General features: G+C 47.7%; 1 protein-coding gene across 4 annotated transcripts in view; it reads left to right on the top strand.

Moving 5' to 3' along the window:
- Positions 1-27,605, top strand: part of DLG5 (discs large MAGUK scaffold protein 5) — a 128,759-nt gene that overhangs the window by 82,143 nt on the left and 19,011 nt on the right. For 2 of the 4 annotated variants that reach the window (XR_011423411.1, XM_023645983.2), the window contains exons 10-23: positions 9,163-9,295; positions 9,783-9,910; positions 10,582-10,757; positions 11,110-11,213; positions 14,119-14,211; positions 15,604-16,623; positions 17,405-17,528; positions 17,866-18,010; positions 19,867-19,979; positions 20,627-20,716; positions 21,023-21,173; positions 25,897-26,059; positions 26,202-26,335; positions 27,055-27,201. Coding sequence is in view for 3 of the 4 variants with exons in the window: in XM_023645983.2 (XP_023501751.2) it covers positions 9,163-9,295; positions 9,783-9,910; positions 10,582-10,757; positions 11,110-11,213; positions 14,119-14,211; positions 15,604-16,623; positions 17,405-17,528; positions 17,866-18,010; positions 19,867-19,979; positions 20,627-20,716; positions 21,023-21,173; positions 25,897-26,059; positions 26,202-26,335; positions 27,055-27,201 (2,721 nt within the window). In the remaining variant the exon portion in view is untranslated. Of the gene's footprint in view, positions 1-9,162; positions 9,296-9,782; positions 9,911-10,581; positions 10,758-11,109; positions 11,214-14,118; positions 14,212-15,603; positions 16,624-17,404; positions 17,529-17,784; positions 18,011-19,866; positions 19,980-20,626; positions 20,717-21,022; positions 21,174-25,896; positions 26,060-26,201; positions 26,336-27,054; positions 27,202-27,605 lie in introns of all 4 variants that reach the window. The other 2 variants (XM_023645967.2, XM_070227867.1) reach the window with 1 other exon arrangement.

Below are 27,605 nucleotides of genomic sequence, written 5' to 3'. Positions count from 1 at the left end.
AGTGATGGCAGACTGATGCTGCGTTTTGAAGGCAGTTGTGACTACCCCTCGGCCCTCTCAGCCTGTGTTATCTGGATGTCCATTTGGAGGAGACTGGTTGGGGTGTCAGACAACCTCCGTCGGTTACAGGCCTGCTCCCAGGGGTGTAATTTCAGATTTGGTGGTCCTAAGCATTGGATTGAAAATACAAAGGTCAAAGTTTAAAAAGAGAAATTGGCAGAGCCAGACAGCCATCTCTGCAGTCCAGAACCAGACCCTAGTTGAGAAATAGTGGCTCCCTGTCCATCCTTGAAACTTCATAAGCTGTTGGAGTGGTGAAGGGTCAGTGAGAGGCTCGTGAGTCTGCAAGCCTTGCACACTCGAGCAACACCTTTCAGAAGGGAATGATAGCTTCCCCTTCCTCCCCATTCAGTAACATCTCCTAACATAAAACAAATAGCTTCATTTATTAAATAGAACCCCAGAACCTCTGGGGCTTGAATGCTGTAAGGAAGGTCTCAGGGTTTAAGAGGCAAAGTGATGGACTCTCTCCCGGGACCCACCTTGGGTCTTGCAAGTGATGGAATCAAACTGAGGCAAAGCCCGGGCCCTTGGAGTCTTGAGCTTGGGAGGAGGGTTTGCATTTTAATTGAGCTGGAGTTGCCTGGAACTTGAAAGTCGAGTTCCATTTGTTTGTTCATTCAGTATATTTGAATTTGCACCTCCTCTCTGCTGAATTCTCCAACCAGCTGGATGCTGATGAGGGAGTTGGTGTTGCTGCCCAGGAAGCCCCCAGTGTGCAGAAGCAGCACACATGCTCTGGTGGGTGAGAGGAGAGGAGCACAGCAAGCATTAGGCACAGAGCTTCAGGCTGCACAGGGGTGGGCTGGGGCTGGGGGCTGTGGCCCAGGAGGAGGCTTTGGAGCTCTGCCTCGGAGGCTGGGTAGCATTCTAGAGCCGGCCAGTGAGAGCACAGCCCAGACACAGGCACGGACCTGGGAGTGTGTCTACTTGAGCAGGATGCAAAGTAGGTCACGAGTGTGCCAGGAGCCCAAGGGCAGCACTGATGAATTGGAAAGGTCATCTGGGCCCAGGTTTTAGGGAGAAGGTTTATATGCAAGTCACTGCAGATAGTACAAGGTTTCTGAGTCTTTTTCCACCCTCTTAACTCGGTCTTTCTGAGAGCTTAAGTTTTTAATTTTGTTTGTCTAATTTATTGATTTTTATTTTTTTATTTTTTTATTTTTTTAATTTATTTTTTATTAAGGTTATAAAAGTTAACATCCTTGTGAAATTACAGTTGTACGTCATTATTAGTCATGTTGTAGGTACACCACTTCACCCCTAGTGCCCTCCCCCCACCCCCCTTTCCCCTGACAACCACCGATCAGTTCTCTTTGTCCCTACGTTAACTACCACCTATAAGTGGAGTCATACCAAGTTCGTCTTTCTCTGTCTGGCTTATTTCACTCAACATAATACTCTCAAGGTCTATCCATGTTGTTGCGAATGGGACAACTTTGTCCTTTGTTATGGCTGAGTAGTATTCCATTGTGTGTATATATATATATATATATATATATATATACCACAACTTCTTTATCCAATCATCAGTTGCTGGGCACTTAGGTTGGTTCCATGACTTGGCTATTGTGAGTAGTGCTGCAATGAAGATGGGGGTGCATAGAGATTCTGAAATTGCTGATTTCAGGTTCTTAGGATAGATACCGAGTAGTGGGATGGCTGGGTCATAAAGTGTTTCTATTCTTAACTTTTTGAGGAATCTCCATACTGTTTTCCATAGTGGCTGCACCAGTTTGCATTCCAACCAACAGTGTATGAGGGTTCCCTTTTCTCCACAGCCTCTCCAACATTTGTCACTCTTGGTTTTGGATATTTTTGCTATTCTAACAGGTGTAAGGTGATATCTTAGTGTAGTTTTGATTTGCATTTCCCTGATGATTAGTGATGATGAGCACCTTTTCATGTGTCTATTGGCCATCCGTATATCTTCTTTGGAGAAATGTCTGTTCATGTCCCCTGCCCATTTTGTAATTGGGTTATTTGATGTTTTATTGTTGAGTTGGGTGAGTTCTTTGCATATTATAGAGATTAACCCTTTGTCGGATAAATAACTTTTGAATATTTTTTCCCAATTAGTGGGCTGTTTTTTTTGTTTCAATCCTGTTTTCCCTTGCCTTGAAGAAGCTCTTTAGCCTGATGAAGTCCCATTTGTTTATTCTTTCTATTGTTTGCCTCATGTGAGGGGTTATGGTGTCCGAAAAAATTCTTTTGAAGCTGATGTCAAAGAGTGTGCTGCCGATATTCTCTGCTAGAAGACTTATTGTTTCAGGCCTAATCTTTAGGTCTTTGATCCATTTTGAGTTTATTTTAGTAAATGGTGAAAAGGAATGGTTGATTTTCATTCTTTTACATGTGGCTGTCCAGTTTTCCCAGCACCATTTGTTGAAGAGACTTTCTTTCCTCCATTGTAGGCCCTCAGCTCCTTTGTTAAAGATTAGCTGTCCATAGATGTGTGGTTTTATTTCTGGGCTTTCAATTCTGTTCCATTGATCTGTGGATCTGTTTTTGTACCAGTACCATGCTGTTTTGATTAGTGTGGCTTTGTAGTATGTTTTGAAGTCAGGGGTTGTGATGCCTCCAGCTTTGTTCTTCTTTCTCAGGATTGCTTTAGCAATTCGGGGTCTTTTGTTGCCCCATATGAATTTTTGGATTCTTTGTTCGATTTCTGTAGAGAATGACATTGGAATTCTGATTGGGATAGCGTTGAATCTGTAGATTGCTTTAGGTAGTATGGACATTTTAACTATGTTTATTCTTCCAATCCATGTACATGGAATGTCTTTCCATCTCTTTATGTCGTCGTCGATTTCTTTCAAGAAGGTCTGTAGTTTTCGTTGTATAGATCTTTCACTTCCTTGGTTAAATTTATCCCAAGGTATTTTATTCTTTTTGTTGCAGTCGTGAATGGGATTGAGTTCTTGAGATCTTTTTCTGTTAGTTCATTGTTAGCATATAGAAATGCTACTGATTTATGTATGTTGATTTTATACCCTGCAACTTTGCTGTAGTTGTTGATTGTTTCTAATAGTTTTTGTATGGATTCTTTGGGGTTTTCTATATATAAGATCATGTCGTCTGCAAACAGCGAGAGTTTTACTTCTTCGTTGCCTATTTGGATTCCTTTTATTTCGTTTTCCTGCCTAATAGCTCTGGCCAACACCTCCAGTACTATGTTGAATAGGAGTGGTGAAAGTGGGCACCCTTGTCTTGTTCCTGTTCTGAGAGGGATGTGTTTCAGTTTTTGTCCATTGAGTATGATGTTGGCTGTGGGTTTGTCATATATGGCCTTTATTATGTTGAGGTACTTTCCTTCTATACCTATTTTATTGAGGGTTTTTATCATAAATGGATGTTGGATCTTGTCAAATGCTTTCTCTGCATCTATTGAGATGATCATGTGGCTTTTGTTTCTCATATTGTTAATGTAGTGAATCATGTTGATTGACTTGTGGATGTTGAACCATCCCTGTGTCCCTGGTATAAATCCCACTTGATCATGGTGTATAATCTTTTTGATATATTGCTGTATTCAGTTTGCCAAAATTTTGTTGAGGATTTTTGCATCTATATTCATCAGTGATATTGGCCTGTAGTTTTCCTTCTTTGTGTTGTCCTTGTCAGGTTTGGGGATCAGGGTGATGTTGGCTTCATAGAATGTATTAGGGAGTGCTCCAGCTTCCTCTATTTTCTGGAACAGTTTGCGAAGGATAGGTATTAAATCTTCTTTGAATGTTTGGTAGAATTCTCCAGAGAAGCCGTCTGGTCCTGGACTCTTATTTTTGGGGAGGTTTTTGATTACTGTTTCTATTTCTTTACTTGTGATTGGTCTATTCAGATTCTCTATTTCTTCCTGATTCAGTTTGGGTAGGTTGTATGAGTCTAGGAATTTATCCATTTCTTCTAGGTTGTTCAATTTGTTGGCATATAGTTTTTCATAGTATTCTCTTATGATCCTTTGTATTTCTTCAGTATCTGTTGTGATTTCTCCTCTCTCGTTTCTAATTTTATTTATTTGAGTCTTCCCTCTTTTTTTCTTAGTGAGTCTGGCTAAGGGTTTGTCGATTTTGTTAATTTTTTCGAAGAACCAACTCTTTGTTTCATTGATCCTTTCTGCTGTCTTTTTTGTTTCAATATCATTTATTTCTGCTCTACTTCTTATTTCCCTCCTTCTACTGACTTTGGGCTTTGTTTGTTCTTCTTTTTCTAATTCCGTTAGGTGTCATTTGAGGTTGTTTATGTAAGATTTTTCTTGCTCATTGAGGTGAGCATGTATTGCAATGAATTTTCCTCTTAGGACTGCCTTTGCTGCGTCTCAAATAATTTGGTACGGTGTGTTTTCATTTTCGTTTGTCTCCTGGTAATATTTGATTTCTTCTTTAATTTCTTCAATAATCCATTGTTTGTTCAGTAGCATGTTGTTTAGTCTCCACATTTTTGGCCCTTTCCCAGCTTTATTCTTGTAGTTGATTTCTAGTTTCATAGCATTGTGATCAGAAAAGATGCTTGATATTATTTCAACCCTCTTGAACTTATTGATGCTTGCTTTGTTTCCCAAGATATGGTCTATCCTTGAGAATGTTCCATGCGTGCTTGAGAAGAATGTGTAACCTGCTGTTTTTGGATGAAGTGTCCTATATATATCTATTAGGTCCATCTAGTCTAATTTTTCATTTAATTCTATAATTTCCTTGTTGATTTTCTGTCTGGATGATCTGTCCATTGGTGTTAATGGGGTGTTGAGGTCCCCTACTATTATTCTATTACTGTTGATGTCTCCTTTTAGTTTTGTTAAGAGTTTCTTCACCAATTTTGGTGCTCCTGTGTTAGGTGCATATATATTTATGACTGTTATGTCATCTTGGTGGAGCACCCCTTTTATCATTATGTACTGCCCCTCTTTGTCTTTCGTTACCTGTTTTGCTTTGAAGTCTACTTTTTGTTCATTATTGGCTTGGAGTATTGTCTTCCACCCCTTCACTCTGAGTCTGTGTTTGTCTTTGGGGCTGAGGTGTGTTTCCTGGAGGCAGCATATTGTTGGATCTTGTTGTTTGATCCATTGTGCCACTCTCTGCCTTTTGATTGGAGAGTTCAATCCATTCACATTTAGTGTGATTATTGAAATGTGGGGGCCTACTGTTGCAATTTTATCACTTGCTTTCCGGTTCTTTTGCATTTTGTCCTGATGGAGAGCTGTTACTTTGTATTATTCCTTCTGCTTATCTCCTTTGTTCTGGATTTTGTAACCCCTTTCCTTTTTTTGACTTTTCAGGAATGAGTTTCTTCCTGAGCAATTCTTGAAGAGGAGGTTTTGTGGTGATGAACTCCCTTAACTTTTGTTTATCTGGGAAAGTTTTTATTTCTCCATCGTATTTGAAGGATATTTTTGCTGGGTAGAGTATTCTTGGCTGCAAGTTTTTATCCTTCAGAGTTTTGAATATTTCATTCCAATCTCTTCTAGACTGTAAGGTCTCTCCTGAGAAATCTGCTGATAGCCTTATGGGGTTTCCTTTGTAAGTTATTTTCTTCTGCCTGGCTGCCCTTAGTATTTTCTCTTTGTCATTGACTTTTGCTAGTTTCACTACTATATGTCTTGGGGTTGGTCTTATTGCGTTAATAAAGCTTGGAGATCTATTGGCTTCTGTGACATGAAGTTCCATCTCTCTTCCCAAGTTTGGAAAGTTCCCAGCTATTATTTCTTTGAACAGGCCTTCTGCCCCCTTCTCCTTCTCTTCTCCCTCTGGTATACCTATAATCCTTATGTTGCATCTCCTAATTGAGTCGGATAATTCTCGGAGAGTTTCTTCATTTCTTTTTAGTCTTAATTCTCTCTCCTCCTCTGCCTGCAGCATTTCTATATTCCTATCCTCCAAATTGCTAATTCTGTCCTCCATATTATTGACCCTACTGTTCAGAGAGTCCAGATTTTTCTTAATCTCCTCCATTGTGTTCTTCATCTCCAGTATTTCTAATTGGTTCTTCTTTATGGTGTCAAGCTCTTTTGTGACATAGCTCCTGAACTCGTTGAGTTGTCTATCTGAATTCTCTTTTAGGTCGTTGAGTGTTTTCATAATGGCAGTTTTGAAATCATCGTCATTTAGGTTGTAGATTTCATTGTCTTTGGGATTGTTTTCTGGATGCTTATCATTTTCCTTCTGTTCTGGAGATTTAATATATTCTTTCATACTGCTTGATGGTGTGGGTTTGTGCCTCTGCATAGAGATAGAGTTTAGTCGCTGCTTCCACTTGTTGCGACTGGTGTGTGTGGGGGGGCAGCTGTTTAGACTGCCCCAACCAGGACCCCTGTCAGCTGTTACTGACTGGGTCTGGACCCCTCCTCGTAGTCACAGTGGTCCTGTGGGGTCCCTTGTCAATTGTGGGGGCAATCGCAAGGGGGCCTCAGGCTGCTGGTGCCTACTGCTGCAGCCCACCTAGACGTGCTCCCTCCTTGTGGTCTGCAGCAGTGTTGTGGGCTTTCCCATCAACCAGGAGCAGGATCACCTATAATCTCTGATTTGTCCCTAACAGAGCCCACCAGATCACACTTGTCCACTGTAAGTCCCAGCAGAGCTATGGGTATCTTCTGCAGTCTGTCATTAGCTCTCTTAGCTGTGCTGCTTTCGCCTCAGGGCCTTCCTGCCTTGTGATTGCCAGTCAGGACCTCTCCACTAGTGCTGTGCAGAGGCTTTCACTGAGGCTGCTGTAAGAACCTGGAGTTCCCCCGTGGGCTACGTAATCGTTTCACTGGAGCTCTACTCTGCCCCACTTTACTCTCATGGGATCTCTGGGAGCCCCTTGCCTAGTCTGGGACACGGCCAGAGTCCTTAGGCCTGGCAGTGGCTTGTAAGCTGCTGCCTTCTGGGGAATTCTGCTCTAGGGAGCTTCCTGGGGTTCTAAATGCTGTGTGGGGCCTCCCTGCCAATGGCAAGCAGAGGCCCTCCCTGCTGGGGGGGTGTGGGATCCTGGAGCAACCCCCCGGGCCACAGAGCCGGGTGTTGGAGCTCCACCCAGTCCCCAGGCGCGTCCACGGGAAGTCCAGGCACCCCCTGTACTGACCCATGTGCAGGAGACCATGAGCCCAGCAGCAGCTTGCAGCCTGGAGCCGCCCCGGGGGATCCGCCCACCAGGAGCTTTCCTTTTTCCTGGATTCTGGGCATGGCCTCTCTGCTGATGGCGAGCAGAGGCTTTCCCTGCCGGGGAGATGTGGGACCCCGGAGCCTTCCCCCGCGCCACAGAGCCAGGCACTGGAGCTCCAACCGTGTCCCCAAGCACGTCTACGGGAAGTCCGGGCACCCCCTGCACTGAGCCCTGCACCGGGGACTGTGAGCCCAGCGGCAGCTTGCAGTCTGGAGCCGCCCCAGGGGATCCGCTCACTGGGAGCCTCCCGTATTCCTGGATTCTGGGCGTGGCCTCCCTGCTAATGGCGAGCAGAGGCTTTCCCTGCCAGGGAAGCGCGGGACCCTGAAGCCTTCCCCCGCGCCACAGAGCCAGGTGCTGGAGCACCAAACATGTCCCCAAGCACATCTAGAGGAAGTCAGGGTGCCCCCTGTACCGAGCCGTGCGCCGGAGACCGTGAGCTCAGTGGCAGCTTGCAGTTTGATGCCGTGCCGGGCCTGCCAGGAGCTTCTCTTTGTTCTGGCTTCTGGGCGGCGCCTCTCTGCTAATGGCGAGCAGAAGCCTTCCCTGCCGGTGGGTGCAGGACCCTGGGGAATTCCCCCTGGGCCTAGGTGCGATCGCGGGGGGGCTTGGGTAGTGGTGTTGTCACCTGTTTCCACCGTCGCTCCGCTGGTGAGTGCACACTCCTGTCCTTGGTGTCTGGCGATGCTATGGTGGAGTCCGTTGGAAGAGAGCCTCCTGCAGGAACTAGGCTGTCCGGGGGTCGGGGGTCGGGGGTGGGAGAGCTTTCACCTATTTCCACCTCCTCCCGGGGGGGAAGTCTGTCCGCGTTCCGATGTGTAGTAGCATGAGACTTTTAGACGTCTTGAGATGCTATCTGGATATCCTTTGTTAATCGGTGAATGTCCAATTAGTTGTAGATTTGACGGGGGAGAGACAAAGAAGACCTCTCACTCCGCCATCTTGGTCCCGCCTCAAATTTTCTATTGATTTTTATTTTTAATTTTTAATGTGTTGTGTTGTGTCTAAGAACCGCTAGCCTAGCCCTGGATCTCAGAGATCTTCTCCAGTATTTTCTTTCTAAAAGTTTTATATTTTTACATTTAAATTGATGATACATTTTGAGTTAATTTTTATGTAAGGTTTGGTGTTTAGGTTGAGATCCGTTGCCCTGATGTCCAGTGTCTCCAGCATCATTGGTTGAAGACTGTCCTCCTCTGTTGAGTTGCTTTTACACCTTTTATACTTTGTGGAGCTATTTCTGGATCCTTTCTTCTCTTCCATTGATCTCTGTGTCTGTCTTCCCGGCAATTCCACAGTCTTGATTACTGTAGCTATATAAAAAGTCTTAATGCGACCGGCCCGGTGGCACAGTGGTTAAGTTCACACGTTCTGCTTCTCGGCGGCCCAGGGTTTGCCGGTTCGGATCCCAGGTGCGGATGTGGCACCGCTTGGCAAAAGCCATGCTGTGGTAGGTGTCCCACATATAAGGTGGAGTAAGATGGGCATGGATATTAGCTCAGGGCCAGTCTTCCTCAGCAAAAAGAGGAATATTGGCAGTAGTTAGCTCAGGGCTAATCCTCCTCCTCAAAAAAAAAAGTCTTAAAATTGAGTGGTTCCTCCTACTTAATTCATTTTCAAAATTGTTTTAACCATTCTAATCCCTTTGCCTTTCTCTAGAAATTTTAGGTTAGTCTTGTTTGTATCTACAAGGTCTTGCTGGTGTTTCCATGGGCGTTGCATTAAACCTCTAGATAAATTTGGGAAGAATTTCTGAGTCTTTGTTTAAAAACCACTATGAAAACCCATTGATGTTCGAGAAGCCTTGACCTGACCCCTCTGGATTTATTGGGAAGCTGGCATGAAGTATGAGGGGGAAAGGAGCCCCACTCAGCTTCCATGAGTGGTCCGCCTTGTTTCCGAGCTGTGTCTTGGGTGGGCTGTTTTGCCTCCCAGAGGGCTGTCCCCATGGCTCTCTCTTCACAGGGAGCAGATGGAGTCGCAGTTGGAAAAGGAGGCCCGGTTCCGGCAGCTGATGGCCCACAGTTCCCATGACTCGGCCATCGACACGGACTCCATGGAGTGGGAAACGGAAGTTGTAGAGTTTGAAAGAGAGACGGTGAGCTCCCCTCATGGCTTTTCTTCCCTGCTCTCTGGACACAAAGACTTTGGGTGGGGGAGGGGGAGGATGGCCCTCTTGCAGTGTCCCCAGTTTCACAGCTGCTAGTTTGGAGGTACGACTTTTCCTCCCAGATACAGGAGGTACAACTTTTGGAGGACATGAATGCATCCTTTCCTTGCACATGTCCCTGCTGGGTTGCAGCAGGTTGGCCTCCTCTGTCCTCTCCAGCAGTGGACACTGGCCCAGTGCCTGGAAGGCAGAGGGAAGAGCAGAGCTCCTAGGGGTGATGCTGGCAGGGACGTGTGTCTGCCGTCGCTGAAAGGGGCAGATTTCAATCACTCATAGGCTTCATCCTGGGGACCCAGTGCCCCATCAGACATTGTGAAGGGGCAGTCCCCATGTTGGAGTGAGTGGCTTGGGGTTTAAGGGCCAAATGTTTCTCGTCACTGCTCTGTAAAGTGTGCTGCTGCTGCTGTCTTAACAGGAGGACATTGACTTGAAGGCGCTGGGGTTCGATATGGCAGAAGGTGTGAATGAGCCTTGTTTGCCAGGGGACTGTGGCATATTTGTCACTAAAGTAGACAAAGGAAGCATTGCTGACGGCCGCTTACGGTAAGAATTGAGGAGACCCATGTTCTAGAGGGAAGGTGGGACCCTCCAACCCAATGCAAAGGACCTGAGAGCCGATGGCAGTTAAACGAATGTAGCCCAGGGTCGAGGGACTCCCAGTCTGCCTGAGGCCCGCAGGCTCAACTGCCAGTGTCGTTCTTAAAGGACTCTCTGTCTCGCAGTTGCCTCTGAGTCTGGTCTTTCTCCAGTCGCCAGGTGCTGCCTTTGCTTCTCTGGGTAGGAAGGGGCTCAGGCGGTGTGTATGAAAGTGTAGAATGTGCATTGCTTGCTTGCTCCTTGAAATAGCAATGATATAAAATAGTGCTTACTATTTGTTAAGCATTGGTTTAAGCACTTTATGTAATTAGTTCATTAATCTTTACAGTCCTGTGAGGTAGGTGCTGTTTTGCCCCCATTTTACGTATGAGGACCCTGAGGCCCAGAGGGGCTAGGTCACACAGCTAGTAAGTGATAGAGCCAGGACTTGAACCCAGGCAGTCTGGCTTCAGTATCCAAGAGTTTAATCATTCGACCCTCTTGGAAGAGGAAGTCCTTCTGATTGTGTATCTGGGGCACCTGCTTTCTGGCATTCAGCTCCCCAAATGGGAGTGGCAGGGTCTGCCCCCTGGTCTCAAGGCCTGCATGAGCACTGAGCTGGCTGTGCCCCTCCCCAGGGTCAATGACTGGCTGCTGAGGATCAACGACGTGGACCTCATCAACAAGGACAAGAAGCAGGCCATCAAAGCTCTCCTCCATGGGGAGGGGGCCATCAACATGGTCGTGCGTCGGAGGAAGTCCCTGGGAGGGAAGGTGGTCACGCCGCTGCACATCAACCTGAGTGGACAGAAAGGTAGCAGGCCCGTGGGAGTGGGCAGAGCACCCCTTTCTTGTGCAGAGAGGATGCATGTGTCTTCAGGAGCACCTCATTACCAGGGATGAGGTGTTGCTGCCGCTTAAATGCAGTGCATGTGCTTCCCTGGCAGGGGGCCAGCTGGGTCCTGGCTCTTGCTTGTCTCTGAGTGTTTGATTCACCAGACCGTATGTGGCTGAGCCCCTAGGTGGTGTGACCTGGCTGGGATGCTGAGATGGACAGGTCGTAGTCTGCCAACCCCTTTATAAGTTTATCTCACAAAGACGAGATGAGACAACCAGAGGGCAATGTGACCCGGGCAGGGATTAACCAGGGCCACTGTGGTTCGCAGACAGCGGCATCAGCCTGGAGAATGGAGTGTATGCTGCCGCCGTGGTGCCTGGAAGCCCAGCTGCCAAGGAGGGGTCCCTTGCTGTGGGAGACAGGATTGTGGCAGTAAGTCTCGGGGACAGAGCCGGGGCCTTCTGCCACCGCAGACAGCTGGATTACGTTTGGGAGGTTTGAACAAGAAATAATGAGTGGAGTTTTTATATTCACCTTGTTCTTTAAATGTGAATATTTAAACCTGATTTTTTTCTTCTGATGGTATGTTTCTGTTTACTGTTAAAAATTAGGAAATACAGAACAAGTATGGGAAGGAAATAAGAATCCTTCATGTTACTACCACCTATAGATAAGCTTTATTAACATTTTTCATGTATTTTTCTACAGCCTTTATTCCACACATCAATGTATATTTAAGTCAGTTTAAAAAAAATAGGTATTTTTATATGACTTTTTAAAAATCTTTTTTACTAAAAATTATATCCATTTATTTTTAAATTTCTTTTTTATTACCAAAGTAAGACTTGTTTGCTGTAAAATATTCAAGCAATACAAAAATGTATAGAAAGTGGTAGCCCCCCTTTTCCCTTTAATCCTGCTCCTAGAGATAATCACTGCCCCCATTTGGAACATGTGCTCCCAGCCAGACCATAAGTGCTCATACAAATCTGTATACACAGATGTAGGTTTTCTGGGTTTTGTTTGCTTTGTAAAATACCATAATGGAATTATCCTATCATATTCTACAATTTGCATCCTACATTGTGGATATCTTTCCAAGTTGATCCTTATTGTTTTTATCCACCTCATGGTGTTCTGTTGTTTGATTATTTATAGTTTGAATCCTGCCCCCACTGATGGACATATAAGTTGTTTTCAGTTTCTGCAATTGCAAACAGCCCTGCCATGAACTTTACCTGTGTGCATAGCCACACTGGGGACACCTGATGGCATCCTTGGGGACCAAACCCCTGAAATGCTGTGAGATTGCTGAGTTGTAGGCATGCATGTTTAATACTTCTAACTGTTTTAAAATTGAACATGTCATACACTTGTTCACGGCACACATGCAGAATTCCAGTTGTGCAAAAGGCACACAGTGACAATAATTCTTCCTTCAATTCTAGACTCCTCATCTACCAGTTCCCACCCTGACGGCTACTCTTTTTAATGATTTATTGTGTTTTCTCCCAGAAACGTTCAAAACATGTATATCTCCCACTATTCTTTTTTTATACCTAGATGAGATCATAATATACACTGCTGCTAATTTTTGTTTTTAACAGTGCACCCTGAGGTTCTTGCAATTCACATCTTTGCATCTGTCTAGGTCATTTCGGTAGCTCCATGTTCCTTAGTGGCAGCAATACAAGCTGTTGAGTGAGTCCCCCTGATGGACAGTCAGGGTATCTTTGCCTTGACCAGTAGTGCTGCACAGTCACTGCTCCATCCTTCCATGGGGACTCGCGGGAGTGTGCCGTGGGTGAATTCCTGGGACGGGGAAATTGCTGGATCAGTGGGTATAAGCATTTAACGTTTGATAAGATCTTTCCATTGTGCCCCAGAGAGATTGTGGCCTCTTCAATCCCACCTGCAGTGTGTGGGGGCACTCCTGGCTTCACATCTTTGCCAATGTTTTTCAGATTTTGAGGGGAGCTGGAGTTTGAAAGCAATATGTGTCCATCATGAGAAAGTTTAAGATGTGGAAAAGTTATAAAGAAAAAAACAACCAAATGATTCCACCACTCCAAGATAATCACTCTGCATATATATTTTTTACCCTTTGATTTTCAAATAATTACAGAAATACTTATAATTCAGTTATAATGTTAAATAATAATAAATAAAGTTGCAAAGATAATACAGGGAGGTCCTATGTACCCTTCACCCAGTTTTCCCTAATGCTTACATCTTACATAACTATACCATCAAAACCGGCAGTAGACATTGGTATAGTGTGTGTGTGTATAGTTCTGTGTCATTTTATCACGTTTTAGGTAACCAGAAAAAATCAAGATACAGAACTGTGCCATCACCACAGAGATCTCCTTCGTAGTACCCCTTTAACGCCCACAGCCCTGTACCCCTACTCATAATCCCTGGCAACTGATTTGTTCTCCAGCTCTATCATTTTGTCAGTTGGAGAATATTATCTAAGTAGAATCAAATAGTCTGTGACCTTTTTTTTGTTATTGAGTCGGTAATAATTTACCTTATTGTGAAATTTCCATTGTACATTATTTCTTGTCTGTCACCACATAAGTGCTTCCCTTCACCCCCTGTGCCCACCCCCGACCCCCCTTCCCCTGGTAACCATTGAACTGTTTTCTTTGTCCATGTGTTTGTTTATATTCCAAGTATGTGACCTTTTGAGATGGCTTTTCTCATTCAGCATCGTGCCATGAGATCTGTCACATGGTTAGGTGTACCTATAGTGTGTGCCTTCTCATTGCTGGGTAGTATTCCATGGTGTGGATTCATCCCAGTCTAACCTTTCACCTATTGCACATACACTTTTTAAAAAGATTGGAACACATCTGAGGGATGTGGACAGAGATTTAGGCATAAGGGAGAGTCTCTGTGAACATTGATGATACTTCCATCTCACGTGGTACATCCATGACCTTTTACACCATGATCTTGGTTTCAGTCTCCTCCTGCCCTTTGGGGGTGTAGGTGTTTATCTTCCATTTAGTGCATGAAGGAGTTCTGAGCCGTGGTCCAGCATCACACAGCAGGAAGTGGCAGGGCCGGGATGTTCCCTGGGACCCTTGGTGTTCTGGTCCTAGACAGACAAACATCTTCCTCTAGAGTGATTTTGAGGCTGTGTGTTTCATTTGCCCCAGAAGCCCCTTAACTGGACTCCATGGGCATTACTGGGAAGAGGCTTTCTCTCCTTTGACGACTCCGGATTTGGGTACCTTACAGAACCAGGCCCACTGTCCAACACAGGTTGGCAGGTGGACAAAGCTCCTATCCTGGCTGTGGGCCTGATAGGCTCTCTCTTCGGCCCTAGATCAATGGCATTGCATTGGACAACAAATCTCTGAATGAGTGTGAATCTCTGCTGCGTAGCTGCCAGGACTCCCTGACCCTGTCCCTCCTGAAGGTAAGGGCCCCCGCCCCACCCTAGCTCTGCTCTCACTGTCCTTAGGGCTGGCGAAGCCTCAGCTCCATATACTGGAGCTACTTTTTCACGTCACTGGGATCCTTGAAAAAGGGTACTTATTTACAAAGTGCAGGATATGCATGAGGCCTGACAGGGTCCTGGTTTAAAACAAAAAGGAAAAATAGTTAGGAAGGATATTTTGGGCACAGTTGGTGCATGTGGATCTAGAGTGGATAATTAGATGACCTTAGGGAATTGTTAATTTTCCTGAGTATAATGATGGTATGGGGTTATATAGGAGAATGGCCTTATTTTGGGGGCAGTATATGCTAAAGTTGTTAGGGGTGAATTGTCATAATATCTGTAACCTTCAGATGTTCTGGAATGCAGATAGTTAGAGACAATTTGGCAAAATATTGTAGAATCTAAATGGTGGGTTTATGGGTTTATTGTACTTTTCTATCAACTTTTCTACATAGTTGAGAAGATAATAGAATGTTGGAAAAAATTCGCTAAGAGGTGTTTTTAAAAATCACTTTAAGGTTAACATGCTTTTTTGGGAGCAGTGTTAGGTTTATAGAAAGGTGGCTCTAGCAGAGCCTTCTCGTAGTCCCCCGCTTCCTCCATTAATATCTTCATTAGCAGGGCACGTTCGCTGCAGTTGATGAGCCAGTAATAATACATTAGTGTTAACTGAAGTCCATAGTTTACATGAGGATCCATTCTTGGTGTTGTACATTCTATGGGTTTGAACACATGTATGATGACGTATATCCATTATTACACTATCATACAGAATAATTTCACCACCCTAAAATTCCTCTGGGCTTCACCTTTTCATCCCTCCCTCTCCTAACTCCTGGCAACCACTGATCTTTTTACAGTTTCCATAGTTTTGCCTTTTCCAAAACATCATATAGCTGGAATCATACAGTTTGTATCCTTTTCAGATTGGCTTCTTCCACTTAGTAATGTGTTTAAGTTTCCTCTATGTCGTTTCATGGCTTGATTGCTATTTCTTTTTACCACTGAATAATAATCCACTGTGAGTGTACTATGTGACATGTATTTGTAATAATGAATTTTTTACTTTTACGTTTAACTTTTTAAAAATATGCAGGGCACTGTACAGGTGATTCAGAAAGGGCTTAGAGCCAAGAGAACTTTACGGTTCTCTGTGGATTCACAGTGGCCACGTTCATGAGAAAGCCTCACCTGTCAGGGAGAGGTGTACATGCGTGGATGTGTGTGTGCGTGTCTGTCTGTCTTTTGGGGAGGGGGTGTGGCGCATTCCTGACCATCACTCTACCTCCAGGGACATTTTTCAGTGGCAGCTCCAGGTCCTGTGGTCTCACCTGATCTCTTTCTCACTCCTCTGCGATCCCTACTTAGGTGTTCCCTCAGAGCTCCTCGTGGAGTGGCCAGAACATCTTTGAAAACATCAAGGACTCTGATAAGATGTTGAGTTTCCGAGCCCATGGCCCAGAGGTCCAGGCTCAGAATAAACGGAACTTGATGCAACACAATAACTCCACGCAGACGGACATCTTCCACGCAGACAGGCTGGAGGACAAGAAGGAGTTGGGCCCCCCAGGAGGCAGCAGCTCCTTCCTGCACAAGCCATTCCCTGGGGGAGCTTTCCCAGTCTCCCCCCAGGCCTGTCCCAGCACCTCTGAGCGCAGCCTGAGCTCCTTCCGCTCAGACACCTCTGGGGAGCCTGGCTATGGGCTGGTGGACGTGCGCAGCCGGCGGCTACTACTGCCCTTTGAGAATGAGGCAGGCCCTTGTGGGGTGACTGAGGCCCCTCTGGGTAAGGCAGAGTCTGAGAATGCCAACAGTGGTGGGACCTGGCCTAAGGCCATGCTCAGCTCCACAGCAGGGCCCGAGAAGCTCTCTGTTTACAAGAAGCCAAAGCAAAGAAAGTCTATCTTTGACCCTAACACTTTCAAACGCCCCCAGACACCCCCGAAAATAGACTACCTGCTCTCAGGCCCTGGGCCTGCTCACTCCCCCCAACCCTCCAAGAGGGTGGGGCCTCTGACACCCCCAAAACCTCCCAGGAGGAGCGACTCTATTAAGTTCCAGCACAGGCTGGAAACCAGTTCTGAGTCAGAGGCCACTCTGGTGGGCAGCTCCCCATCCACCAGCCCCCCGAGTGCCCTACCCGTTGATGTGGACCCTGGGGAACCCATGCACGCCTCGCCCCCTCGCAAGGCCAGGGTCCGCATTGCTTCCAGCTACTACCCTGAAGGGGATGGGGATTCCTCCTACCTGCCTGCCAAGAAGTCCTGTGACGAGGACCTCACCTCCCAGAAGATGGACGAGCTGGGGCAGAAGCGCCGCCGGCCAAAGTCTGCTCCCAGTTTTCGGCCCAAGCTTGCTCCAGTCGTGATTCCCACTCAGTTTCTGGAGGTAGAGACCGGCACCCGGGTAGGAGGTGGAGGCAGGGTGAGGAGTGGTTGACCTGAGAAGGCCCCAGAGTGGCCCTGAACGGTCCCCAGGCTCACCATCAACCTTGGCTCCTCTGCCCTTGCTCTTGGCACCTACCCAAGGGAAAGGGGTGGCAGGGGAGGCCAGTGGGAAGTAGCCCCCTCAGGAGATTGGAAAGTAACGTGGGGTGTGCAGTTGGTGGGTCTGTCATGCTAAGAGAGGAACCCTTTCTTGGGCATAGTGTTTGATTTGCTTATACAACAAGAAGATTTTGGACAAAACCAGGTGACATGACCTGCTTTGAAGGGTTTAGGGAGACAGGATAGCACACATGAGTCTGCTAGCCGGCAGCAGGAAAGGCTGGCTTGTTTTTGTGGGTACTGTAGTCGTTTCCAGAAGGAAGAGATGGCTGTGAGCTGGAGAACAAATCCATGCTCTCTGCAGACAAAGGGCTCTACACAGCTGTGCAAGTTGTGTGGCATTGTTACTTATGTGTGCTTAATGCATATGTGCATTCCACCTTCTACACACGTAATCTCTGTGTATTTGAAAGAATGGATTCTTTCTCTGCGATTTTCTTCCAGAGTATTTTTGAAGGAAGGGCTTCCCTTCCAGGTGTTGTAAGTCAACATGAATGAACAATGACTTCTCCTGACCGTCACTTCGTGTGTCCGAGTGGGAGGAGCTAGTGCACAGGAGAAGAAATCACTTGCAAAAGCCTGCACATTTCCCTGTTTCCAGCCACCGCGTCTTGGTTTTGCAGGAGCAGAAGAGCATGCCAGCCAGTGGCGAACTCTCCCCAGAGCTCCAGGAGTGGTCCCCTTACTCGCCAGGGCACTCTAGCCGGCACAGCAACCCCCCACCCTACCCCAGCAGAGCATCTGTGGGTGAGTCAGTTGGGCAGGGCTGGGGAGGAGGCTCAGTGTGGGCTCACAGGGCTGCCCAGTCCCGGGGAGAGTAGAGGCAGACATTTCAAGGAGCAGCTGTGTGTCCTCAGCCCAGAGGTTCAAAGAACTAGCAATTGCTGCCCCATCTGGGATGTTTAATCTTGTATCGCTGACATCTCTTAGCTTTTCAGAGTATTTTCTTCCCATAGCAGCCTGGGAAATAGGAAGCATTAAAGAGAGTTCTCCCATTTTACAGATGGAGCAAGGCCAGTAGCTCGCACAGGTCCGGGGCTGGCTGGTGCTTTGGGGCGATTGTTCTCACCCAGCCCATTTCTAGGCACCGTTCCCCGGAGCATGACCCCGAGCACCACTGTGAGCTCCATCCTGAGGAACCCCATCTACACTGTGCGTAGCCACAGGGTTGGCCCTTGCAGCTCTCCGCCTGTCCCCAGAGAGGTCGGCCCCCAGGGTTTGCATGCCAGGTATGTGAAGTCACCCCACACCTCCCTGCACCCCAGCCATCCAAGCCCACCTGGACATAGAGCCACTGGTGCATGAAGAGGCTCATGGACAGAGAAGCTTCCTTGCCTCACTGGAAAGGGGCTGGTTAGAGCAGTGCTGGGACCCCAGGGAACTTTAAGGATGCTCTTTATTCCCCAACATGGAGCTTGAAAGGGTATTGAAAGAAAGGTAATAGTGAAGGCAGCTGAGGCTTGAGTGCTCACATGCCAGGCCCTGTGCTCAGACTTTCATAAACATCATCTCATTGAATCACCACAGCAAAGTTGGGAGCCAAGGACTGCTATTGTCTCTGTTTTACAGATGAGGAAATTGAGCCTTAAAAAGTGAATGGACTGGTTCAAGGTCACTCACTCATTCATTCATTCATTCATTCAATTATTTGACAGGTTTTTATTGAGCATCTACTACCTGCCATGGACTGTTTTAGTTCCAAAGGGATACAGTGGAGAACTAAGTAGCCAAGCTTCTTCATGTGACATTTGTGTTCAAGTGTGGGAGGCAGACAGAAAAAATGAACATAGTGATTGATACCAGATGGTACTGGGTAGCTCTGAAGATTGTAACACAGGGCAACAAGCTAGGCTGTGACTTGAAGAGGGTGGAGAGTGAGATTCGGTGGTGGGGAGGGCCCCATGGTGGGGGGAATGCTGCCATGGCCAAAAGACTGTGAAGAGGCCAGCTGTACAAGACCTGGGGTGGAGTCCCCAAGAAGAAGGGCTGTGGGTGCTGCGGCCCAGGCACCTAGGAACAGTGCAGGGAGCTGTTGGGACAGAGTGAGAGAGTTTGGCAAAGGTATGGTGAGTCAGGAGGAGAGCACAGGGCATAGGGCAGGAATCCTGTGGGACTGCAGCCAGTGTGCAGACGTTGGACTGTGTTCTGAGTGCAGCGGAGACCACTGTAGGGTTAGCCAGGGCAGAGATGTAGTCTCCCTGCAGCGCTAGAGAAGGACATCGCTGGGCCTGCCTGCCTCCAGCCTGGCATGGCGATGCCTGGGCTCTCTCCCCTCCGGTTTCCTCGGCGTGCTCACCTGAGCGAGGCACGCAGGTCCTTCTCCAAGGGCCTCAGTGCCTGTCTAGCCTCTCTCTGCCCACCCCTGAGGAGAGGCTCTACTTCCCTGGACCCACCGAGGATTCAGAGCCTCTGTTTTCCCTGCAGAAGGCCCTTCCTCACAGAGAGCCTGATCCCAGCCCAGGGCTGAAGTGGATGTGCCATCTCTCCATTGGCGTGGCCCTTTCTACTGCATGCAGAGCTCTTTTTGTTTATTTTTTTAAGATTGGCACCTGGGCTAACAACTGTTGCCAATCTTCTTCTTTTTTTTAAGGATTGGCACCTGGGCTAACAACTGTTGCCAATCTTTTTTTTTTTTTTTAAGGATTGGCACCTGGGCTAACAACTGTTGCCAAGCTTTTTTGTTGTTGTTGTTCTTTTTCTGTTTTATCTCCCCAACCCCACCCCGTACACAGTTGTATATCTTAGTTGCAGTTCCTTCTAGTTGTGGCATGTGGGATGCCGCCTCAACGTGGCCTGACAAGCGGTGCCATGTCCGCACCCAGGATCCAAACCCTGGGCTGCCGCAGCGGAGCGTGCAAACTTAACCACTTGCCACAGAGCCAGTCCCCAGAGCTCTTTTTAGATACCGTCTCCAAGCATCCTGTGGACAGTCGCTGTCCTCGGCTGACAGCAAGTGGCTCCTGGATCTCCCTTCTCCCAGCTCAGGGAGGCCTTGGCCCAGGCCCATCACTTGTGTTTTTTCCTAGTGGCCTCGTCTGGTCCTGGTCTTCTTCCCAAACCCCTCATCTGTCTGATTCTCTCACAGTGTCCAGCACCAGGGCCGCCTGAGCCTGGACCTCAGCCACAGGGCCTGCAGCGACTACTCTGAGATGAGAGCCTCTCATGGGTCCAACTCACTGCCCTCCAGCGCCCGCCTTGGTAACTGCACCACTAGAACCTTGCTGTGGTGGGAGCTGGCCTTTTTTCATCTTTGCCTGGGTCCTCACGCCCAGACCTCTTGGTGGCCTGCCCTCACAGGCCTCTCTCCCCTGTTGGGGCCAAGGTCAGCTCCGTGCTGCACTCAGAGCCATTTCCTTTGGCTTCTTCTATGTCCTTTCTGCTTTCCCTAGTGGTCATGTGGTTGTTCCAGATGCTCCCTGTCCCTGAGCTTGTCTGTCTTTCTGGGGATTTAGTATTGCTGTTCGCTTATGGGAAATGCAACCCAGGGTAGATTCTAGCAGTTACCTCATAAACAGACTGGTGGCGCTGCTTGCAGCATTGTGGAGGGAAGGCGAGCAGTCACCTCTGTCACTTGGGTTACTGTCCCTGTTCCAGGCCTAGGAGTGAGATTTGTGTGATCCTGTTCTGGAACAGACTAGGCCTACACGGTTTATTCGACACTGGGCATTAAATATCTACTTTTCTTGACTGTTCCACATTTAGGCCCCATCTGGGATAAATGGTAGGGCCTCGCCTTGCATTTTGTCATGACCAAGTGTCTTTCCTGACTACCCAAGTGGTGGTGAGGGAGTGAGGGGTGGTGTTTAATCACAGGCCTAAAGTTCTGTCCCCTTATGGAACCATAGGATCTTCAAGCAACTTGCAGTTCAAGGCAGAACGCATTAAAATCCCATCAACGCCAAGATATCCCCGGTCTGTTGTGGGCTCTGACAGAGGTGAGACCTTCTCAGGACCCCCTCCCTGCCTCCTGTGTCACTCTGTCCTCATGATGGGGTATCTGGGCACAGCTTATAAGTTCCTCGTCATCTCAGCCAGTCAGGAAACACTGGTTGAGCCCAGCCTCAGGCCTGGTGATGTGAGGGGATAGAAAGACCACAAAGCCCAGCTTGTGAAGTCAAGGCTGTGTGGTGTGGCCACGGCAGGGAGCCAGGGGTCTGGATCGCAGCTCCCTCTTCGTCTTAGGTGCTGGAGAACTGAGATGCAGGACTGTGGCCCGCATTACCCTCCACCTCTCTTGGCAGGTTCCTTGTCGCATTCCGAATGCAGCACGCCTCCACAGTCACCCCTGAACATTGACACCCTGTCCTCATGCAGCCAGTCCCAGGCCTCAGCCTCCACATTGCCCAGAATTGCCATCAACCCTGCGGCCCTCGGGGAGCGAAGAAAGGACAGGTGAGTGTAATGTTGTCATCTGTGCGGGGGCACGGTGGTGGACAGTGCGTCCCCACAGTGGGCCAGGCTCGGTCGAGGGAAGGGGCTTGTTGGAAGAAGCAGTAGCAGGAGTTGGAGAGTTCCGACTGAGGTGATCCCAGGGTGAGGCCTTCTGGTTTGGGTCACATAGCATTCACTGCTGTGTTGCCCCAGCATGTCACTGGTAAGTTCTGTGGGCACGTGATGCAGGAGGAGGGGCCTAAGTAGACGGCAAGCTCAGAAACAGAGTGGGCTTCTTCCACTGTGTGTCCAGAGGAGGGGGTGGGCTACAGCAAATGATGCTGGAGACAGCCTGACGGTGATGACGATGTGGTGGCACTGTTCACTGCTTCCCAGGCCCTTGATTAAGTACTTTCCATGCATTAAGTCATGAAACCCTCACAACGTGAGCATCATCATCATCATCGTTATTATTGGCTCTGTCTTATAGATGAGGAAACAGGCCAGAGAGTTGGAATGATCTGTCTGTGGTCACGTGGTTGGTAACTGGCCCACCCTAATTAGAATCAGGACTAATTCTTTTTATTTTTTTGTAAATTATCTTATTGAAGTCATATTGGCTTATAACTGTGTAAATCTCAGGTGTACATTATTATATATCAGTTTCCATATAGACCAGATTGTGCTCACCACCAATAGTCTATCTTATCTGTCACCGTACGGATGTGCCCTTGGCCCCTTTAACACCCCCCGCCCCCGTAACCACTAACCTGTCCTCCTTACCCATGTGTTTATTTCTCTTTCACGTAGGAGTGGAATCATACGGTGTTTGTCTTTCTCTGTCAGGACTCATTCTTACCCTTTGCTTTTTGGCCCCAGAACATAGCAACGTTGTTTGTCCCCACCTCCCTCAAGCTTTTTATTGTGAAATAAAATACACATACAAAAGAAGTATGTGAGGCACAAACGTACAGCTCAGCCATTTGTTGGTTCCTTTTGAAATGCAGGCTGATCTCTGCTGAGGTTTTAGGTTAACTTAGGCTGATGTCAGTCCAGACACGCCCCCTCTGAGATGTCCATCACTCCCCCCACAAGCTCTGCGCACGCCTCATGCACCCCTGTTATCCTTCAAAGTGGAATTTGCTAGATCGCATTTATGTTTAAGAGGTTCTATCTAAATGTAGGTCTTTAGGAGGTCTGATTAAACTTGAACTTGTCTTTATTTAATCCTTTAAGGGGAACAGGGTTACTCTTATTGACTCAAATCCAAAAAGCTGAGGGTCCTTGTAGCTGTGAGCCATGGGAGGGACTCTGCTCGGCAGGCCCTTCATTGAGAAAATCTCATTTGACTTGGAAATCTGAACTTGTAAGACAACAAACCTAACAAGTATTAGCTAGAGAGAACCTGAGAGGGAACTGAAGTATACGTTAGCATGCCAGGCCCATGGGGGAATCAGGTGTGATTCCTGTGGAAACATTTGTGACATTCTCACCTGTGTGGTACAGACAGGAGCACAGACCTGCAGTGAGTAGTGCATCGGGGGGTGGTTTTACTCCCCCAGGAGAGGTCATTGAGAAACAAGATCTTCCCCAAATGAAGCGGCTTCCTAAGAAACAGAAAAGGCCTTGTCACATGTGGTCAGGCATCCCCTTAGCTTCCTACAGTGTACAGAGAACCAGGAACCGTGCCAGGGGAGAGAACAGTGTCAATGACTCCTGCCCTCACAGTGCTTAGGATCAGATTAGAGGCATAACATTTAACGTGTGTGATCTGACTAAAGAACGGATTACTTACTAAAAGTAGCCCCTTTTTCCCGCATTCTAAAGTACATTTTCATACAACTGCTCAGTACAGTAGTCCTCTCTTACCCCTGGGGGCATTTGTTCCAAGAGCCCCCGTGGATGCATGGAACCACAGATAGCACCAAACCCTATATATGCTGTGTTTTTTCCTATACGTACGTATTTGAAGTGCAACAACAAAACCAGCATGAATTTCTTTTTCTTTCTTCACATATTCACAGATAGAAGATTCATTCATTTTTTTTTTGAGGAAGATTAGCCCTGAGCTAACTACTGCCAGTCCTCCTCTTTTTGCTGAGGAAGACTGGCCCTGAGCTAACGTCCGTGCCCATCTTCCTCTACTTTATATGTGGGACGCCTACCACAGCATGGCTTGCCAAGCACTGCCATGTCTGCACCCGGGATCCAAACTGGCGAACCCCGGGCCGCCAAAGTGGGACGTGGGCACTTAACCGCTGTGCCATCAGGCTGGCCCCAAGATTCATTCTTAGCATAGATCTTAGTAACCTCAGCTTACGATTTTTTTCCTTTCCTTATTAAGATGAGAACTTTCACCTTTTCATTTAAAGGAAGCATTTGATGGCTTCTCTTTGGCATATCCGAATTGCCAGCATCACTGCTCTTGCACTTTGGTGCCATCGTTAAGTAAAACAAGGGTTACTTGAACATAAGCACTGTCATAGCCCGAGACAGCTAGTAAATGACTAATGGATGGATAGTGTATACAGTTTGAATATGCTGGACAAAGGGATAATTTATAGCCTGGGTGGGGCATAACGGGACAGCATGAGGTTTCATCATGTTACTCAGAACAGCGCACAATTTAAAACTTGTGAATTGTTTATTTCTGGAATTTTCCATTTAATATTTTTGGACCCCTGTTGACTGTGGGTAACTGAAACCATGGAAAGTGAAACCTTGGATAAGGGAGGGACTATGTATAGAAAATTGGGAAAATTAGAAAAGTAGAAAGATGAAAAGTCACAAATAATCTCATCAGGATTCAATTGCTGTTAACCTTCTGAGATATAGATATATATATATAGTTTAAATGCATGTTTTATTGTTTATATTATTTTATATACATAAACACTTCTTCCTTCACATTATGTCTTAAGCTATTTGTAATACTATGAAATATACTTTACAAACCTGTTTTACAAAGCAGCCTTAATGTTCTGAGAAAAAGTCTTGTGCATACTATAAGGAATTTAGATCATTCACGAGATTAAAAAGGAAGGATTCCCATCCCCCAGAGATGCCATTGTTAACATTTTGGTAAGGTCCACCATGGAAATCTCTTATGCATGAATGGACACATAAAGATCTGTACAGATTTATATAAATGGAATTATGCTGACCTGTCTTCTCATGACAGTCTGTCCTTTCCATGTCTTTCCATGTCAGTAAATGCTGATTATATAATTTTTAACGGCTTCATGGCTTCTGTTGTATGGCTATTATTATGATTTGGTTGCCTGCTCCTGTATTGAGATAGATGTATTGTTTGGAGTTAGATCAAAGGGAAGAGTATACAGTGAGGAATGAGGAGCCCTGGACAGCAAAGTAGCTCTGCCCACACCTGTAGCTGCCCTGGGAGGCAGCTTCCTCCCGTCTCTGGGCCTCTGTGCTGTCCTCCTGGGCTGGAGGCATGAGGATAGTGTTGGGGTGGCTGCTCACTAAGAGTTCTTACAACTGTAAACTGCCTGGTGCTCTAATGTGTGTTGAGTCTTCAAGTGACTGAGGGTGCAGGCCAGGACTGATCCATCTGAGCTGGAGGGTCGAGGAAGGCGTTGCAGAGCGGGTGAGTTTGGGAAGGGGAGAACACCTTGGAAGATGGGAGAGGAGAAGGCACAAGTCAAGAAGGATTTTAATCTCAGCATCGCCAGGGGACTGGGCCCTGAGTGGTAGGGATCCAGCCTGAGGCCTGCTGAGCCCAAGAGACTCCTGTGCCTCTGGGTGGCAGGGGTGGGTGATTCAGGCGCCTGCCCTCCAGCTGCCTGTCCTTTACCATGTTCTCTGGAGGGGATCCCAAGGAGATGGTGTTCCCGCTGGCTCCTCCTGTGGCCCTTGACTGCGATTTTGTCCTGAAAGGAAAGCCCAGGGCAGTGTGAAGTGCAGTCCTGATGGCTGGCTCAGCCTCACTTGGCTGTCTTTCTGTCTGTTACATTCCAGGTGTCTCTGGTTGTCTTCCTTCTCCGAGCATCTGTCTTTTCTTTCTAACCTTTTGCACCTTCCAGATGTCTCCACCACCAATTCCTCTTGAGATTGCCTGTGGCCACCAGGCCCAGGGCCTCTTCCCTGAGGAATCTGAGGTTGGCCTGTCATGAGGCTCCCTTGTGCCTCTTCTTGCTCTGGCGTGATGGATGGCTCCCTCTGGCCAGCAAGTGCATAGTTGCCACCTTGCTCCTAGCCTCCCCGTTTGCTCCCTTTTTAACGGCTTGGGTTTGCAGCAGCTTAATTTCCATGATCATTGTACATCACCTGTGTACTGGTAAATATAAAAACTGGTCCTTTTTATCGTTTCTTCTTGAGTGAATGTCATCCCAAAAGCCATTTCTTTTCCTCTCAGGGCATCTTGAGACCCCACTGGGGTTCATAAATTGCACATTGTGAGGCAACTCTCTAGCATTATGAAAATCTTTGTGCTTTTCCCCGGTGTATATCAGTGTTTATAATTCACATGGACCACTCTTTGTGGTTTTGGGACCAGGTACTTCCATGTCCTTTTGGGGGTGTGATGTTTATATTGCATGAATTGGCGGGAATGTGTATCACTGTCATACAAAGGTGGGGTCATCATGTCCTCATCCAGCTGTGTCATAATAGGAGCCCCCAGTGTTCCCTGGCTCTATTTGCATAGCTGATTGCATGCTTGACCTCAGATCTCCATACCTTTCCTTTGCATCTTGGTCCCCAAAACTGTTGGCTCTCTTCCAAGGCCCTACGTGGAGGAGCCGCGCCATGTCAAGCTACAGAAGGGCTCCGAGCCACTGGGCATCTCTATCGTGAGTGGAGAGAAGGGCGGTGTCTACGTCTCCAAGGTGACTGGGGGGAGCATTGCATACCAGGCTGGCCTGGAGTATGGAGACCAGTTACTTGAGGTAAGCGGGAGCTGCCCTTCTGCAGTGCATTCTTCTCTCCCTCCTCCCTTCCTTGGAAAAGCAGTAGCCCCCAAGTCGTCATCCTAGGTCTCGTTATCATTCCCCCTCCCCCGTCACTGAGCCTGCTCTGGGTCTTTCCTAGTTCAATGGCATAAACCTGCGGAGTGCCACGGAGCAGCAGGCCCGGCTCATCATCGGGCAGCAGTGTGACACCATCACCATCCTGGCCCAGTACAACCCACACATGCACCAGCTCAGCAGCCACTCCCGGTCCAGGTAGGACCTGGGCCTCTGGGCCTGGGACTGTCTGGGCTGGGGGAGGAGAGATGGGTGTGGCAGGTGCATAGCTCACTGTGGGGAGACCCAGAGTGCCAGCTGCAAATTCTGAGCATTCTGCTGCCATAAGAGGAGAGTTGACCAGCCCTGGAGTTTGCAAAAGGACATATGGAGGGAGGATGTCTCTTCCTGGAGTAGTGAAGTAGGATGCGGAAACAGATGACTGGGTCCCCTGTGCAGCATGGGTGTGTGGTAGCCAGGAGCTGAAGCCTGGGGGCTAGGATTCTTGCACAAAGTGGTTCGGCCCCTTGTCCACAAGCAGATGCTGCTTGTATCTGCCCCTGTGCTGTGGGTTGCAGGGCAGAAGAGAGATGGGGAAGACACGCTCTTGTCATGCAGCTTCGCTCAGCTCAGCGAAAGAGCGGGGCTGAGATGCACAAACAGGAAAAGGGACTGAATTCATGTGTCCCCGTGTCAACACTTGCGGAGAAGATCCCTCAGTTGAGGATGGGTAGGGAGGAAAGGACAGGCATATCCTGCAGGGTGGACCACCTGAGTCCATTCTCTTGAGGCATCTGCTCTTCTCAGGGTTCAGGGTGTAGAGCCATGTGACCTGGTCCCTGTTCACAGCCTAGCCCTGGTCACTGCCGGAGAGAGGGTAACTCTGGGTGGCTGAGGGCTTTGTGCTGCTCCTTATTCTTCCTGTTCTCCATCCCTAGCTCCCACCTGGACCCTGCCAATATCCACTCCACTCTCCAGGGCAGCGGTGCCACCACCCCGGAGCATCCCTCTGTCATTGACCCGCTGATGGAGCAGGATGAGGGCCCAGGCACCCCCCTGGCCAAGCAGAGCACTCCCAGTTCCAGGTCAGCAGAGACATGCTGTGAGCCTTCCATCTGTACACCTTGGCCCAGTGGGGCGGGTCAGGGGGTCTTTATTGTGGTCCGAGCACGTCTCCTAAAGGACGTGGGTATTGGACAGCTAGACTGCACACTGGGTTGTCAGGATGTCGGGTGGGAAGCACACCCTTCCTTTTTGTCTCCCTCCCTCCTGCCCTTTCTTTCTTTCTTTTTTTTAAAGATTTTATTTTCCCTTTTTTTTTCTCCCAAAGCCCCCCGCTACATAGTTGTGTGTTTTTAGTTGTGGGTCCTCCTAGTTGTGGCATGTGGAATGCTGCCTCAGCATGGCTTGATGAGCGGTTCCATGTCCGCACCCAGGATTCGAACCGGCGAAACCCTGGCCTGTCAAAGCAGAGCCCACGAACTTAACC

This window comes from Equus caballus, chromosome 1 (assembly GCF_041296265.1).
Source record: "Equus caballus isolate H_3958 breed thoroughbred chromosome 1, TB-T2T, whole genome shotgun sequence".
Taxonomy (NCBI): Eukaryota; Metazoa; Chordata; class Mammalia; order Perissodactyla; family Equidae; genus Equus; species Equus caballus.
The sequence above is the reverse complement of the archived record's forward strand: the minus strand, read 5'-3'. Positions and strand labels throughout refer to the sequence as shown.